The 18,605-nt window shown below is 43.0% G+C and overlaps 1 protein-coding gene across 1 annotated transcript in view; it reads left to right on the forward strand.

The window, feature by feature from the left end:
• The window catches only part of LOC124805250 (lipase 3-like), a 146,806-nt gene that overhangs the window by 108,370 nt on the left and 19,831 nt on the right, over positions 1 to 18,605 (forward strand). The window contains exon 6 of the mRNA XM_047265762.1: positions 5,247 to 5,331. Within this exon, the coding sequence (XP_047121718.1) occupies positions 5,247 to 5,331 (85 nt within the window). The remainder of the gene's footprint in view (positions 1 to 5,246; positions 5,332 to 18,605) is intronic.

The raw sequence follows: 18,605 nt of genomic DNA on the forward strand, positions 1-18,605 counted from the left end.
AATTTTAAACAAAGTTGTATGTTCTGTGAACATATCCATGACGCCTAAAATACGTAAGGTTGAGAAACTATTCAATTTCTTATATTTCTTAATATGAACAATCTTCTACAAAAAGCAGTAATTAAGGATGTGTGTGTAGAGTAGTGTCTTTCGCTTTATGTCTTGCCTTACTCAGCTTCCTGTGGTTTGTCGCTTCAGCCTTTGGGCTTTGATGTGGTAGCAGGCACGGTCAACTTGCGAATGCACACCTTTCTTTATCTGGTACGATGTTCCCATCATGCAAATCATATCGTAAGCCCATTCGCATGAGCAAGTCCTCATGCAAGCAAATGAGAAGTCTCCCAAGTTAAACATAATTTGTATCTTCTTGGATCTCTTCCTCGTGCTCTTTACACTGCAGACAGAATATTATGACAACCGACCTACAATCGATATACACCCGTCCAGGCGATAGCTGCGTGACCTGGCGAGGCATGATTGCTAGTCAGACATACGCATCGTACATGTAATATCAGTGAGCGTGCTGTCCGTGTGTAGATGGGGAAGGCGCGCGGTCTGTCTGAGTTTGACAGAGGGCAGATTGTGATGGCCCGGAGGCTCGGCACGAGCATTTCATAAACTGAACGACTTGTCGGATGTTCGAGGAGTGCTGTGATGAGCATGTGCAACATGTGGCGGAACCAAGGTGACGTCATGGCTTTGGGTGGCCACCCCTCATTACAGATGTCGGGCGTCGTAGGCTGGGCAGACTGGTAAAACAGAACAGGTAGCGAACTGAGGTGGAACTAACATCAGACCTTAATGGCTGGCTCTGAGCACCATGGGACTTAACTACTGTGGTCATCAGTCCCCTAGAACTTAGAACTACTTAAACCTAACTAACCTAAGGACATCACACACATCCATGCCCGAGGCAGGATTCGAACCTGCGACCGTAGCAGTCGCGCGGTTCCGGACTGCGCGCCTAGAACCGCTAGACCACCGCGGCCGGCAGACCTTAATGCTGGGCAGGGGTTGTCAAAACACACAGTTTGCCGAACACCCCTAACGCTGGGCCTCTGCAGCCGACGACCCATGCATGTCCCAATGCTAACACCACGACATCGGCAACTACGACAGTGATCGGCACGTGGTCATCGGCAAAGCATGGCAGGGTCTAATGAATCCGGATGCTTTCATCATCATGCCGCTGAGAGGACGCGAAATAGCTCCTTGTCACCTCTACTGTGGGATGGAGCTCGCGGAAGGCACCATGACAGCCAAGGAGTTTCGTACACTGGTTGCAGATCACGTACACCCCTTGATGGCGATTAAATTTCCCGACGGCAGTGGCATTTTTCAGCAAGATAATACACCATGTCTCAAGGCCAGGAACGTGATGGGGTCGTCCGAGGAACACGGTCGCGAATTCCGATTGATGTCCTGGCCCTGCATCTCGCCAGATCTGAAACCGATCGAACGCATCTGCGATGTGACTGAACGTGTTGTCATAGTTCATCAGCCTCCTCCCCGGAATTTGCGGAAATTATTGGCCTTGTGTGTGCAGATATGGTGCCAGCTCCCTCGAGCGACCTACCATGGACTCACTGCCTCCAACCGACGACCTGTCGCCTCTGATATCCCTGCCAAACTTGGACATACCGGCTGTTAAGTAGGAGTCCATAATGTTCTGGCTGATCAGAAAACTCGATTTTTTGTGCGCGAAATATAACTAGAAATGGGAAGACGTGCATTTTTCATAAAAATAGTAATTAGGTTTTTTATAAAATGCATTTTAACCATCAGCCGTTTATTGTCTCATTAGTCATTTACCGGTTTGGTTATTAACCACCATCCAGGATGTAGGATACAACAGATTAATTATTATGTTCTCCTGTAATGTCTGTACGTTTGACATAAAATATGAGTCTCACCAGCTGCGACATAGTCGCGTATACAAACAGTGATCCAATACTTTCAAATATTTTTTATTCCAGTCTCTGATCAATTCTTTAGACGGTGACCGGTTTCAGTCCGTAATGACCATCCTGAGATATAAAATATATAAATATATACATCCTGTGAGCAGTGTGTCTTTCAACATAAAACAGCAATATGTATCACAATATACTGTCATACAACCAGGGAAATGTACAGATAAAATACGGTAAAACGTACCTTTTTTACACCATGCCCTAAAGTGATAAGGCCATAATGGCATCACCGAGCGAGGTGGCGCAGTGGTTAGACACTGGATTCGCATTCGGGAGGACGACGGTTCAATCCCGCGTCCGGCCATCATGATTTAGGCTTTCCGTGATTTCCCTAAATCGCTCCAGGCAAATGCCGGGATGGTTCCTTTCACATGGCACGGCCGACTTCCTTCCCCGTCCTTCCCTAATCCGATGAGACCGATGACCTCGCTGTCTGGACTCCTTCCCCAAAACAACCCAACCCATAATGGCATCGTCAAAACATATACATATAATCAGCACAGCATCGTCATATGGTTCTAAAATAAGGTGTAGAATAGGTCACATCGTCCACATAGTGATTATAGCAACTGGCTACTGAGGTACAGTAGCAACCAGAAACCTGTTTGCCTACATCCTCCCTAGATGTCGCTACTGTGGGCTTGGATGTAGTCATCATTTACGCAAATAACATAATCTGATAAAAACACATTAGGTAAAATGCATGTAGCAGACTTATTAAAATTGATGACTATCATAGATGCCATTATGGCCTTATCATTTAGGGACATGGTGTAAAAAAGGTACGTTTTACCGTATTTTATCTGTACATTTCCTGGTTGTATGACAGTATATTGTGATACATATTGCTGTTTTATGTTGAAAGACACACTGCTCACTAGATGTATATAGTTATATATTTTAGATCTGAGGATGGTCATTACGGACTGAAACCGGTCATCGTCTAAAGAAATGAGATTGTGATCAAAGACTGGAATAAAAAATATTTATAAAATATGAGTTTCAGGATGTAGGGCACAACAGATTAGTTATTATGTTCTCCTGTAATATCTGTATGTTTGACATAAAATATGAGTGTCAGTATTCCAAGTACGATTATGGATACTTTCGATAAGGTTCAGCTTGAAAAGAATATGGGATGTTTCTAACTAATCTGTTGTACCCTACATCCTGTGTGGCGTGCGCAGTATTCGTGGCTTGGTTATGTGTTGTGCTATTTCAGCAAGATCACCAGTTATCTATTATCAACGTAACAAGTCGTTTGATCTCAACATTGCTTTTCCCGGCTAATAATCGTCACTTTGCTAAAGAAATCTCCACGTGAGATTTGTGTAACAATATTGTCTGTGAAGTAGTGTAAATGGCACCAAATTGCAGATCGTTTATCGAATTTAATACTACTGTTATATGAGGTGGAGGCATTTCTCTCTAGCAAAACGAACAGTTTGTCACAGAATACTACACGCACGCCACACTGACGTATTTTTCCTGTTAAAATATTTCATGCAAGTAGTGCGAAATAATCACGCTTCATACATCATACATCAGCAGATAAGAATTTATATGACGTAACGTGCTATCTGCACTGTATTTAAAGATTCAATCTAAGTTGAATTTGTCTTTTCAAATTAGGTTCTGGGCCACCAATCCACAATTATTATAGTAATTATTTATAACCAACAACATTCGTGTCTCATAAAATTTCTATTGAAAACTGCCACTGCAATATTTTACTAAGATGGCGGCTGACATGAGACATTCACTTATCGATTGTCGCTTCAGATCCTATTATACCACAAACAAATAATATATATTAAATCATTTCGCTTTAGCCTCATTGTGCATTAACACTTGAAAATATTCTGCATGAAAATTGCTTATTCCTTTCCTACCATTTACTAACAAACTGCGCTGTAAATCACTAACGCTAATGGCTGCGCTCCTTAGTAGCTGAGCGGAAAAATTAACACTTATATAGGACGAGAATTACTACGGATTAAACTTTGAGATAAATAAAAATCATTTCACATCCAAAGCAACTCTATTTTGCAAATATTAATTAACAATACATTACAGTTTCTTACAGACCTCAGTATTAAAGCCGGCCGCGGTGGTCTCGCGGTTCTAGGCGCTCAGTCCGGAGCCGCGTGACTGCTACGGTCGCAGGTTCGAATCCTGCCTCGGGCATGGATGTATGTGTTTGTCCTTAGGATAATTTAGGTTAAGTAGTGTGTAAGCTTAGGGACTGATGACCTTAGCAGTTAAGTCCCATAAGATTTAACACACATTTGAACACATTTCAGTGTTAAATCAATCGCGTCCAGTCAGTTCAATGGTTCGAAGAAGAAGCGTCCTTCACCTACAGTTATCACAGATAACCAAAGATGATTTGCCTTGTCTTTTTTCCATGAACATTGTCTGAGATATTATTGACACAGAAAATTAAATTATTACACAAATAAAAATTATTTATTGTTATTTTTAGTGTCGATGAAGTTCTTTTGATTGATAACACGATAATGTTCGATCAAATTCCACACACAATTCTGTCGTGAAAATTATTCTGAGTAAAATATAGTCGTCGATATTACACCTAGATGACTGTTAATAACCCAGAACAGTACATCTAAAGGGACAATAAAGAGCTGATGGTTAAAATGCAATTTTTAAAATACTTTACGGCTGTTGAACCTCGCCTTATGGAAACATTAGAAATTAGCTATCTGTTAGCTAGCATACAGTTGATGAATTTTATATTTAAATGACGCAGATATTCGAACTGAACGGTAGAGAACGAAAAAATAATGACTGAAACGAAACTCGAAACAGTAATTACCAATGTGATCTAACTTTTTTTTCACCTTCATTCAATTTAAAGTTCACGCAATTGCTGCTAGGACAAGCACCTCTGTTTAAGAATCTGAATCAGCCAGGAACAGAAACTAAAATTCTACGTGGGAGGCGAGCTTTCTAGCACAGCGCCTGTCGTGAAAAATCGGCCTTGCTTTAACGTAATAAAGACGCTCGGAAAACTTCGACGTCACTTTATCTCGAGAGTTTTTGAGAGTTGCATCAATCTATTTTGGTAGATTAATATTAGAGTTCTGAACTTCACGGAAAAAAAAACTACAAAAATCAGATTGCCGTGTTGTCCTCTCGTTAGATTGTGTCACGTGTGCAGACACAAGACGCTCATTTCTGACTGCAGTGCATTAAATTTAAATTGTTAACTGTTTGGCTGACGACACAGAGACCCGGTTCCTTGTGTTTCAGTCGAGGTACGAGGTGCAGCACTCCCGGGGCATCAGTGGCGGTTCCGTCCGCCAGGCGGTACACTTCGCCCAGGAAGTCGTGAGCGGTGAGTCGCAGGCCGCGCGCTGCTGAGCCGCTACATTACGACCATCCGCCTGCCGCGTTGGTCGATCGGCGCAACGCAATAAGGCGAATATACTGCACGTTATGGATCAGAAAAGTACCCGCTAGGTTTCTGCAGGTGGGGCCAGGTGTCCGCACCAGATGTATACACATGTCTCTTTTAAACTGCCCAAGCGTGACTGTCAAAGCAGTATTACACTACCATCTACCGCGAAAGGCACTGGTCTAGAGCGACGGCGATCTAACGGTAGAACGGGTGAAACTACGAAAATAAGCAGACACGCTATCCGCGTGCTAGAACAGAGCAGTTTTAAACCGCCGACAATCCGCGCATGCGCACTAGGCATTGATAACTCGCACATGCGCAGAATGGGGTACCGCAGTGGTTTCTGCTTGTTATTTGATTATTGTCAGGTGGCCAGTGGCTAATTACAAATTTTCGTGTTAGAGATTTTCCGCATTTTTTTCAGTAAGCAGGTTTTCATAAATGCAGTTAAAAAGCAATATTTTTTGCCAATAGACTTTCTTTTGTGCTGTTTGTATAAGCATTCTTGTATTGATTGCTTCATATTCTAGAAATAGAATGGAGCAAAGAGGCGTTTAACGTCTTAATTCAGGCATACAGCGAGTAAAGGTGTATGTATGACCCGCTATATCCTAATAAGGTACATTGGCAATCGTTTATTTCTGGGTAATATGCGTATAACGTTAGACAGAAGTTCATGTTTCATTTGACTGCATGTCTTGCTTTATTTCAGTGTGGCAGGAAAGAGAAACTGGCAGTGATAGCCGAGAAAGTCCGTGCAGTTTTGCCCAGATGAGGACTGCGAAACTCTTAGTGGCCCATGTATATCGGAAAATAACACAAGTGCACCTTTAAATGCTGGTGCTTTAAAGTGTTGCAAATTGCAGTGCATACATCCACAACTTTTGAAATGGTGGGCTGTGCTATTCTTTGGCTAAATGCCACACTCATAAAAGATTCCCCAGTCTCCAGGAAACGTAATGTTACAACCAGCTTGCAACATTACAGGACATGTGCCGGTATTTCATCAGTGAAAGTAATTCTTGCTTTCGAGAAGGCAGATAGCATAAAAAAAGGTTCAAATGGCTTTGGGCACTATGGGACTTAACTTCTTAGGTCATCAGTCCCCTAGAACTTAGAGCTACTTAAACCTAACTAACCTAAGGACATCACACATATCCATGGCCGGCCTTGGTGGCCGAGCGGTTCTAGGTGCTACAGTCTGGAACCGGGCGACCGCTACGGTCGCAGGTTCGAATCCTGCCTCGGGGATGGATGTGTGTGATGTCCTTAGGTTAGTTAAGTTTAAGTAGTTCTAAGTTCTAGGGGACTGATGACCTCAGAAGTGCTCAGAGCCATTTGAACTATTTTTAACACATCCATGTCCGAGTCAGGATTCGAACCTGCGACAGTAGCGGTCGCCCGGTTCCAGAACCTCTCGGCCACCCCGGCCGGCGGCAGATAGCATCATGACTATATCACATTTGCTAATCCCATCTTCTGTCATAGACAGTAGCTTCTCGAAACAGGACATTTCCATCCTTACGAAGTTCCGAAATTGTTGCGGATCATCGGACCTCAGTTCTTTCATTAGCAAGTCTTCCATTAGCTGCCTTCGTCTCTTTATTTCAGTCAGGATCGAACCCAGCAACGTCTGGTTTTTCGTTTTCGTCGTCGTTCTGCTCTAATCCGCAGATTTATTGTCAGTGCCATGGCAAGAGCTCCAAAAACAAGTGGATCCTCCATGTTCAATATGCTATATAAATGTAAATGTAGATATGCATATACCTGTGTAAGGAAGTGTTGTAATATAAAGCTAATTATGGAGTCTGTAATTCAGAACAGTAGTAACCTACATAAGAGAATAACATTTACGTAATAAATAATGATAAAGAATAATTTCTTATTGTGTAAGAACCTTGAGCTCACAGAAGTAATTTGAACAAATGACGTTCCAATATCTCTCGGTCATAGCCGTGTTTCGCGCAGCAGAACGGAAGTGTTACAAGAGTCCAGACAGTTCTATTTGCACTTGGCGCGTTACTACAGTCTTCTGCGCATGTGCGCCAGGTATATCCCGCATGGGCGGTGTAGTAGAGACCAGTGAACCAGTCTGTAGTTACAGACATGCACGCTTGGGGCGCTGGTGCATAGGTGAACTGTAAGTGCATCGTGTAATAGGGGTGCCTACTCTGTATCTTTCCGCCATTGTGCCGATCGCTTCGGTCCTTAAGAGCACCGAACGGTCTAGTACTCGAGTTAGAGCCCCTGCATTTTTCAGTATGCATTTCGGTAGCGATACCGTTCGGGTCTAGAGAACCGAAACGCTGTTGTCGGTTCGCGTCGCGCAAGCCAATCAAAAGCAAGCGGTCGCAGATCCGTGCATGCGCACTGCAGCGCGCACAGCACAACGAACACAAAGCGGCTAGCAGACGACACAGGCGCCCTATTCTTGGAAGTACTGAAAATCGCGTTTACGTTGCCATAACGCATGACGCCGCGTTCAATCGAGCTGACGTGCCCGCCTTCATCGCTCTTGCATCCTCCTAAACAGTATTAGATGCACTATATCCATTTCCATGATTCTCAGCTGAAATGCATAGAAATTTTTATAGTTTCCCTGACCGCATGCTTCCATGTAAGCATAATAACGATAGCGTATTTGACTGTATTCTGCAGATTGTCGTAAATGCCGCATTATGTCATCTTATTCTCATTCGCACTGACATCGTGTTTTGGATTTTACGCTTCGGGAAAATGAGTTAGGAATAGTTGTGTAGGACCACATTGTACTAATGCATCTCTAAAAACTCCCGAAAACTTGATTCTGAGAGTTTCAAAGAATAAGAAGATAAGTGGTTATAACTCTTTCCTAGAGATCCAATTGATTAAGTAGCCCACTTCGCTATATGATACGTCAACGATTTGGGTCTTAAAAACAAAACTGAAAAAACGCATTTTCGAGAGCTGCTGCAGTTCGTCGAAGTTTATAACATGCATATCATGAATGAAAATGTTTCGTATATGGTGCTACAGTCTAAAAATATTACGGCGGAGATCTTCCGACTCTGTCTACTGTTTTTGAGGATTCGAATGCAGATAAACAGTTGTGACAAGCAAGATTATGAATATGACTGCTGCTAGTTACATTCCCAGTAATCTAAGTTGTGCTCTTAGATTCCTGTCTAGCCGCATACTCGGAAATCGCTACATATTCGGAAAAAATGGTGAATATAAAGGTCAGTGTCGGTTGTTGCAGTCACAGCAATTTCATATTTCGTTTTTTAAATACACGGAAATGACAAAAACATTACTGAGGAATTGCGCTCCTACATGTAAGTAATAACGAATATTGCAGAAAAATCTTAACTTTCACGAATAACAATGTCTCAGAACGTGCTGCATACCTGCCACACTTGCCGGCCATCATCGCTCTTGCCTCCTCCTAAACAGTATTAGGCGCAGTATATCCATTTCCATGATTCTCAGCTGAAATGCATTCCCGCGCGCTAACCAATTTTTTTTTTTATTTCTTTCATTTTGTTCGATTTAGTTCGCTGCGTTTGGTCTGGGTGGAAGTCACAAGACATCCATTCAAGTTGATCGTTGATTCCTTGCCTCCGATTTTTATTACAGAGAGCACGCGGCCCTCTAACCGGACGCGTTGAGCTACTGTGCCGGCATTCACTTGGACACGCCAAATAACAGAAAAGTAGCGCTCATTTCTCGTACTATTGCGTAGAGGAAGGTAGGCTGACTTCGTTGCCAAATGGTGCTGCGTAAGTCATAAATGCGTGGTAGTTTGGGAGTTTTGCAATATCAAGCTTCACATAATTGCTTTCCATTGTTACTTGAAAGTTGTAAACACGTTTGGATAGTTACTAACTATACCATTTGTGGGAAAAAGTGCACAACGTCACTAGTAACGTCAGTTGACTCTAATGTAATATACGTAAGCAGAGCCTATGTCTTGATTTAATGATCTTTAAACTCTTATTTGCATAAAAATAACACGTATTTTGAGAGAATATTGACCAAAAACGTTTTTTGGATGTAATCATTCACAGTAACAACCTAACCTAACCATATTTCTAACAAAGGAAAATAGTCTATTATGAACTCCCTTTCCAACCGGATGCGTCCTCTGGTGATTCTTTAGTAACGCAATCACTAAATCCAAAGCTAAAACCGCTAAATATGTTTAAAATAACAAATTATAGGTGTACAAAAACCACAGCTCACCCATCGACAGGGCCACACCGAAATCCAAAACCTCTCGGTACAATTGCCGTAAAATCGGTGGGAGGACTGTTCGGAAACAGGTCTCAGAAGCTTACTGAATAGTATATTTAGATAAAGAACCGAAAATGTCGTCACTACCGAAACTAACCTACTACACCGATCGGTATGAACGATACAGAATAGGACCCCAGGTAGGCAACCCGCAGCTCGTCATCAGCCGGACGGGCAGGGTGCCCAGTTGCGTCGAACCCAGGCAGGCTGAAGGAGTCTTGCTTCCATGCAGCCCGTCTTGCCACGGTGGTTCGCTATGTGGCATTTTATTCTGTGCACTTTCACTGTAGTGTTACGAGTACAGTTCGAAAGTTTCTTTACCACATATCACAAGACGAGACCCAGTACACTATACAAATTCTTTCAGCCCAGAAAACTGTGGATTGTATTTATCCTTCTTTCCCTTATTTCTGGCTTATTTATTTATTTCCATACGAACGGTTTTCTCTGCTACTTCTTTCGACTACTACTATCTGTGCTTATTTAGAACCATCGTCAGATCACATCTAACAAATATTTTGTATAGTGACCAGAACCATCTCTGAAAGTCGGGATCTTCTGTGCCATCTTTGAAAGTCGAGATCCTTTGCACTTATGAACCTGAAGATGTCTATTATACTGCAACGCCAACTAAAGTAAGGCTTTGGAAGTCCAGTTTCTGTATCCTTAGTGTGTTTCAGCCAAATATGATCCTAGTTATAACAATGTAATTACATTTTCCAGATTGTATACTGCAGGTTCGCTAAATTCATTGTAAGTGGAGTAATCTACCCCTCTCTCATTTGTTGATTGTCTCTGACTTCATATTAGTCCTTTTAATAAGCTTCGAGAGGAGTAAGACTTACAATAAACTTTTTACTTATCTTCTTTTCTCGTAGTTGGCTCCAGTTCTTCACATCTCGGTGTTGATTCTTGAAGCTGAAATTTTTAATATCATAGGTTCTCATTGATCCAACTGATGTAATAGGTTTTGAAGAATTGCCTGAATAGTTGATTTTACTCGCTCACATTTTTCTATATCACACTGTCTTTACAATTTCCACTTTAAAACCGAAAACTACTTTGTTATTGCCAGAAATAAAAACACTTCCGAAAACGTCAGAGGCATACCCATTACTAATCCATTCTGAGGTACTAACAATATTCCAAAGAGTTAACAAATTTTCTTGACAAATGAATCTCCACCAATTTATATCATTATTAAACAAATGAATCCAAAACTAAACATAATAAATATCGTCACATTTTGGAATTATTAATAAGGATTTTAAGTGTGCCAGATCTTCCGTAATTTCAGATAATTCTAAAAGAAAAAATAATTTTAACTGTACATACAGAGCTAGTACATATCGATTGTAACAACGAAAATAAAGTAATTTCTTTTTATGGATTATAGCCTGAAATATACCACGTCGTGCAGAAGATCATATGAAATTCTGTTAGAAAAACAGTTGAGATAATATTAACCTAAGTGTTATTCAACCCTCAATATGGAAATGTTCTATTAAGAAGCGACGGACGAATCCATAAATAAATAAGATTAATATTAACCTGTTCAAAAATTCGTAAATATTTTTGGTATCGCCTACTTCTGTTGAGGAAAAGTAATGCTACAGGAGGGTGTCCCATTACAATGGGCAAAATAATTCACTCAAAAGTCCCCAGATGCATTTTAGCAAACACAAAGTTCGTTTGTCATATTACGTTAATCTAAAAAGTAGATGTCCGAAAGAAGAAGCTTTTCTCTCATACTAAGCTTTCTTCGCACTACGTTGCATACCGCCAGAATGTGGTTTATAATATCCACTGAGCCGTATATTTTCCTAGGTTTAGAAAACCTAAACTGCCAAATGTCCTCAAGTCCTACGCACACATTTCCACACACTTCTCAGCCACTTTTTTTCTCTTTAAAAAAGAATCATTCATTATGGAAGCTGCTGGTCAAATTTATATACACTAATGGCCATTATAATTGCTACACCAAGAAAAAATGCAGATGATAAACTGGTATTCATTGGACAAATATATTATACTGGAACTGACATGTGATTAAATTTTCAAGCAATTTGGGTGCATAGATCCTGAGGAATCAGTACCCAGACCAACCACCTATGGCCGTAATAAGGGCCTTGATACGCCTGGGCATTGAGTCAAACAAAGCTTCGATGGCGTGTACAGGTACAGCTGCCCATGTAGCTTCAACACGATACCACAGTTCATCATGAATAGTGACTGGCGTATTGTGACGAGCCAGTTGCTCGGCCACCATTGACGAGACGTTTTCAATTGGTGGGAGATCTGGAGAATGTGCTCGCCAGGGCAGCAGTCGAACATTTTGTGTATCCAGAAAGGTCCGTACAGGACCTGCAACACGCGGTAGTGCATTACTCTGCTGAAATGTAGGGTTTCGCTGGGATCGAATGAAGGGTAGAGCCACGGGTCGTAACACATCTGAAATGTCACATCCACTGTTCAAAGTGCCGTCAATGCGAACGAGAGGTGACCGAGACGTGTAACCAATGGTGGCACCCCATACCTTCACGCCGGGTGATACGCCAGTATGGCGATGACGAATACACGCTTGCAATGTGAATTCACCGCGATGTCGCCAAATACGGATGCGACCATTATGATGCTGTAAACAGAACCTGGATTCATCCGAAAAAATGACGTTTTGCCATTCGTGCACCCAGGTTCGTCGTCGAGTACACCATCGCTGGCGCTCCTGTCTGTGATGCAGCGTCAAGGGTAAACGCAGCCATGGTCTCCGAGCTGATATTCCATGCTGCTGCAAACGTCGTCGTGCAGATGGTTGTTGTCTTGCAAACGTCCCCATCGATTCAGGGATAGAGACGTGGCTGCACGACCCGTTACAGCCATGAGGATAAGATGCCTGCAATCTCGAATGCTAGTGATACGAGGCCGTTGTGATCCAGCACGGCGTTCCTTATTACCCTTCTGAACCCACCGATTCCATATTCTGCTGTCATTGGGTATCGATCGACGCGAGCAGCAATGTCGCGATACGATAAACCGCAATCGGGATAGGCTACAATCCGACCTTTATCAAGGTCGGAAACGTAATGGTACGCATTTCTCCTCCTTACACGAGGCATCATAACAACGTTTCACCACGCAACGCCGGTCAACTGCTGTTTGTGTATGAGAAATCGCTTGGAGACTTTCCTCATGTCAGCACGTTGTCGCCACCGGCGCCAACCTTGTGTGAATGCTCTGAAAAGCTAATCATTTGCATATCACAGCATCTTCTTCCTGTCGGTTAAATTTCGCGTCTGTAGCACATCATCTTCGTGGTGTAGCAATTTTAATGGCCAGTAGTGTATTACATGCCAGTATTCCAAGAAGAATCGCAGCTGTATTAGCGGCAAATAGGGCTCCAGTCCCTTATTAATAAACCATTTCCAAGTAAGTGTAGGTGTTCACATTATTTTGCCTATCCCATGCACATCGCAAACTTGACTTTTATGTAGTCACGTAGGATCGCTAGCGCAACCTGTTTTCCGGTGCAGCGGGCTGAGGGGTCCTGTGAAGCTTGCCAGGCTTCCGGAAACCCGAGCTGGCCTGCTTTAACCACTGTGCATCAGTACACGTGCACTCTCGAGTAACCTTTGCGGCAGGTTGAGCTCCTTTAGCGGCTGCGGCGGAGATAGGGGCAGCCAGGCTGGAAGGTGAATTTGTACATCTCTGGTCCGCATACAGGTCGCGCAGTTCCTTGCAGATTACGAGCTGGTGCTTTGTGGGCGGCGTCGCAGATGTGCCCCATAGGAGTGAGATGAGCCGCGTTTGGTGGCCGAGATAGCGACGTGAGTTCACTGTCTTGCTGCTGAAGCCACTGTAGCACGATTATGGTGTTGGGACAACGACATTAATCGTGCCGCATGATGCCGTCACAGTTGGAGAAGACATCGAGCGGCAATAATACAGTATACACGTACATCGCAACTGTCAGGGCGCCTTCCATTACTACCACAGGCCCCATGACAGTAGAGTTGAATGTAGAGTTAATGCCCCAAGTGGCCTGCAACCATGGCGGAGTGCATGTTTCGAGCAGCTGTTTGCCTGCCACTCGCGACCATCGACCTGTTCTGACCAGAAACGGTGACATGTTTCCACTGATTCAGAGTCCACCCTCAATGAACAGCTACAGTCGTAACTGCTGTGTGGTAGGGAGCTGATGTTGAGTGGAAGGATGCTGGGCAACAAGTTTATTAACTTATTTATTAAAAACACAAATCAATTTATTACAGCACAGAACACGATGCAAGGCAATCCGAGCAGTTACCTCCCGAATTAATTAAACTGACTTTCAACAAGACAACTGTTGATAGATATTACATTGCCTTCAACAACGACCGAATGAAATTTTTTAAAAATATTTTTTGAGAACGACATTAAGTTAAAAAATTGATAAATACTTATGACAAGTCTACAAAATTTGAAAGAAGATTACGGTTAATGAAGTAAAAGATCCACGCAGTGGACACCAAGTGATAAAGCTACTCCTTATGTTTCTGATCTAGACTGCCATGAAAATGCGAAGGAACTGTTAAGCAGAACTCAGGGAGAAGTTGTAGTCTAATTCACAATCGATTTATTGATCTTAAACAAGACAAGACAACAAAATTATTAAAGAAACATCATACAAAAAATATTTATTTAACAAAAGCCTTACTAAAATGGGCTCTATGGTGGACAAAGTGATCTGCTGGGGATCGACACACGACACTAACCCAAACACTACTCGCTCTATCTCACTCCATACAAGTGAATCCAGGTTATGGCATCAAACTACGCCACCACCTAGCATCTTTACTCTACCATACAAAGAAAGGAAAAATATGGTTCGAAAGAACAGGGTGCTAAGAAATAGATATTATAGCCCTACTTTGCAGCAGCGAATACTTTACCATCCTACTAGTCAAGGCACCACACTACGATGTGTTCGGTGACTGAAGTCATGGACGGCGGCAATCTGTTATTACATGCACGTTCCCGAAAAATGCAAGCATGCGGTCTTGCGTTCGGTTAATTCAGAACGCAGGTACTTCCCTAAGAGCCTTTGAAACCCCGATGGGTTCCAGTGTGCAGGTGGACCCGTTTGCTGGTCTGCCAAACCAATTTGACTCAGTGCCACAACTGTGCGTGTCAGAATAAGTCAAATGTTTAGATGGCTGACTCAAGACAAATAAGTACACCCATGCATCACTCGTTGTGACCGTGATGATATAAGCAGTACCTCTGATAGTTCAAAAGGTGACTGGTACAGGCTCTAAGTCACGCCCTAGTAAAGGACACAAGTCTCACCATTTAGGTAGAGATCTGCAGTTCTTTACTAGCGAAGCGCCAGTACAAGAGACTTGTACAAGAGTGACGATCTCCCTTTCTCTGTGTTGCCTCCTCAGCTCAGTTCCAAAAGCACATTTCTCTTTTTTTACTTCCCCCTATTTCGCACAAGCCAATCACACGCTGGAACCTGGCATTCTAAGCTCGGTGAATGGTCTTTGCACTACAAACTGATTTGACCAATCAGAGACTTAAAGTTAATTGGCAGAAAATGGAAAAAAACTCAGCTTCGCAGCGTCTTTCCCACACGTTTGACATGTCTTTTGCTAACACAGTACAGGGTGGAAGCACAGCCCTCCATAAACAGCTTGTTATCTCCCCTGTTGTGTCCATTTCAAAGTTTACAGGGAATGGCCATAAACTCGCATCGACAAAAGATGTTTTGAAACAGAGTCTGCACATCTGAGCGCCCGTTTTCCCTGTCCCATGGACATTTGCAGAACGTTTACATTTCTTTTGGTGGCTTGCTCGCTAACAAGGCCTACAATGCGCTGTCGGCGACTTTTCGGCGCTAGGCCTTATACCTGGACGTCTGGCGCCAAAGCTAATGTGTTTGCACAATGCGACCGCGGCACGGGGCCGTCTGGAAATGTCTCTTCATCATTCTCCAGAAAAAACGCCCTTTGTTGCCCCACCAACGTTTTGCTTTTACTGCAGTCGTTAAGTCGGCACCCTGTTCCCTTGAACACAGGTAAAGCTTACCGTATTTCCTTCCCTAGAGCACGCAAACAAGACCATAAACTGCTGCCCACCATTTCATCACAATGTATGAAGTCAAATCGCTGTAGATCGTATTCCCTACACCAAATCAGAAGTGAGAGTGCCCTGCAATCTCTCAAATTAACTTGCATATTCCACATTACAAGTTTCAATAACATACCCAGAATACATAACAGGTCATTAACATCAGCCATCCACTATCACATGACTGTTTGCAGATAATTAGAATGGAGACCACTAGTTTTGAGCAAGCAGAATAAGCTGATAATATTAATTTCAAAGTACGATACAGCTGGGAGTTGCCAGAGCCAAGTAATGTCTGTTTCTTCACTTAAGTGAGGATGGCGATCGCCACTACACAGACAGATACTCTCAGTAAAAACATTTATCGTGCCCAGGCCTCTTTACCTGGATCCACAACATAAACAACAGACACATCGAGCTATCCTGTAACATATGAGCCATTAATTAGCAGTTTGCGTTTACAACCCAAATAGACACTGGTATTTCCTAGCAGATTAAAACTGTGTGCCAAACCGAAACTCGAACTCAGGACTCCTCCAAATCTGTATCCTCATCGGCTGAGGACTACATGGCGGTCGGTCAATACTGTTGGGCCATCTGGGGCCAGTTCGGATGGAGAGAGAGAAAACTGGAATGGTTAATTAGTGAAATTTCCTGTAAGATTAACACAATTTGCCAGACTGGTGCTTGAACCCTGAACCTTTGCATTTTGTGGCAGGTACTCTAGCGACTGAACCGTCGCAGCAAGACTCACGACCAACACTCGCAGCTTTACTTCTGCCAGAACCTTCTCGTCTAACTTCCAAAATTCTCAGTTCTCCTGCATACTTTGCAGGACTACAACTCCTGGAAACAGAGAGACTTGAAAAATTGCTTGGACACAGCCTTGGGAATTTTTTTTTTTCACTCTACAGTGGAGAGTCCAAAATGTTCTGCTGCACTAGCCCGTGCATTAGAAATGCTCCAAGTTCGAGACGCGACCGAGCACAGAGTGTTAATCTGTGAGGAGGTTCCGAATGAGCTCACACTCGGCAGTAACCTTTCTTTCGGAAGTGTTAGTCCTGCAGGGTAGCCGGATGAACTTTTGAGAATTTGAAGGTTGAAGTACAACTGTAAGAGCAGTACGTCAGTCCAGCTTGGATAGATCGGTTAATAGGGCACTTTCTCGCGAAGGTCCCAGGTTCGATTTACGGCTTGGCACACAGTTTTGAACAACATGGTTGAGGAGTAACAGCGATTGATATAAACTTAACTTAGTGTTAAGAAAACAGTCTTAATCGCGGTTTTTTTATTTGTTTAGTGCCGACCGGTTTCAGCCCATCGCAGGGGCTACCTTCAGGGCGAACATATCGCAGTTTTGACCTACCAGGAAAATTCAGATTAGCGGGTATTCTGCTGCGGACTGAGCATTCACGTTGCCTGATTATTAATTTAGGGTGATATTTTACACTTTTGATTTGATCTTCTTACTACTTAATTCATTTTGTAACAGAACTGATTCAAACTGATTTTTGGGTGGCACATGCCACTACAGAGGAGTTTGATGCTGGGTGTTGATTTAATTCAGTTAACCACGGAGACCTGAGGAGTTTATCCTCATTAACCAATGAGAAACGGCATTCAAACAAGTGCAGAACATGAGGCTGGTTCACAAAGGCGATTGCGCTCGAGTGCATTTCAGAGGGCTGAAACATGAATTCGAGCTAACTACGTTCCTAGGCTCCTAATTGAGAAATACTCGCACACGGAGCATACCCAGGTATACCGTTTTTGACCATTCGCCATCCGCCTATTGGTCGCTAAACTCTAGCAAAACACACACACACACACACACACACACACACACACACACACACTGATATCCGCTGGGATGTGCGGAGGATTCACTGTTGATGGAAGGTGACAGTCTGTATCGCATAGCTTCGTATCAAAACATTTCCAAGTGTTCCACTTCTTCGACCTAAACACCAAACAGAATTCTGTTTTCCTTCTCTGCTGCCGCCATATCGTCTGTATGCCTGTCTTGCCTTTTCTCATGTCTGGGTGTCATATGGAGTAATTTTTAACCATGCTAATTCTTGTAGCTTGAATGTACCTCTCTTTCCTTTTGTGGCGATTCGTAGTGGTGACTTCTGCAAAAGCGGCCTTTAGGTTTCTAATTTCACAGACATCTCCATACAGTTCGTAATACCGGTAGATTATAATTCAAGTGCAACTACTCACGGAGGTCCAAGGTGGGTTGTTATTATCGCGTGGTAACGAAACTTAGCTAGAAATGGTAATGTGTTAATGCGGAAACGATTTACGCCACGAAAAAATTGGTTCCGGTTTTGGTCATCACGTGCAAATTTGGCGCTGTGAATGCAAGAAATGTTTCCACATATAAGTCATTAGGACCGGGACGTGTGGGAGAAGTGAGAAAGGCATAATGTCGATTTTATTATAAACGGTTTCTTACACATTTTATTGCTCGCTGCAGTTCCGTTTGATCTGAGCAACGTGTTCCTGTATACCTGCCTTCAGGTCAGGCGGAGACCGAATGAGTCCTCTGTAAACGTGGTCTTTTGGATATCCCCAGAGCCAAAAAACACATGGGCTCAAATGAGGTCATGTTGCAGGCTACGACTCAGGAAAACCCCTGGAGACAACACGTTCGTGCAAGGCTGCATTAAGCACATCTTTCACTGGGCGAGAGAGGTAAGGCACTGCCCCATCTTGCGTGAAGACAGTGCTTTCCGCACAGTTTCGCTCATACATAGCAGAATCCCATATTGTGCAAGAAGGTCTCGATAATGTGCAGACGTCGCATTAAAGATGACAGACACTCTGGG

Source organism: Schistocerca piceifrons, chromosome 7 (assembly GCF_021461385.2).
Source record: "Schistocerca piceifrons isolate TAMUIC-IGC-003096 chromosome 7, iqSchPice1.1, whole genome shotgun sequence".
Lineage (NCBI taxonomy): Eukaryota > Metazoa > Arthropoda > Insecta > Orthoptera > Acrididae > Schistocerca > Schistocerca piceifrons.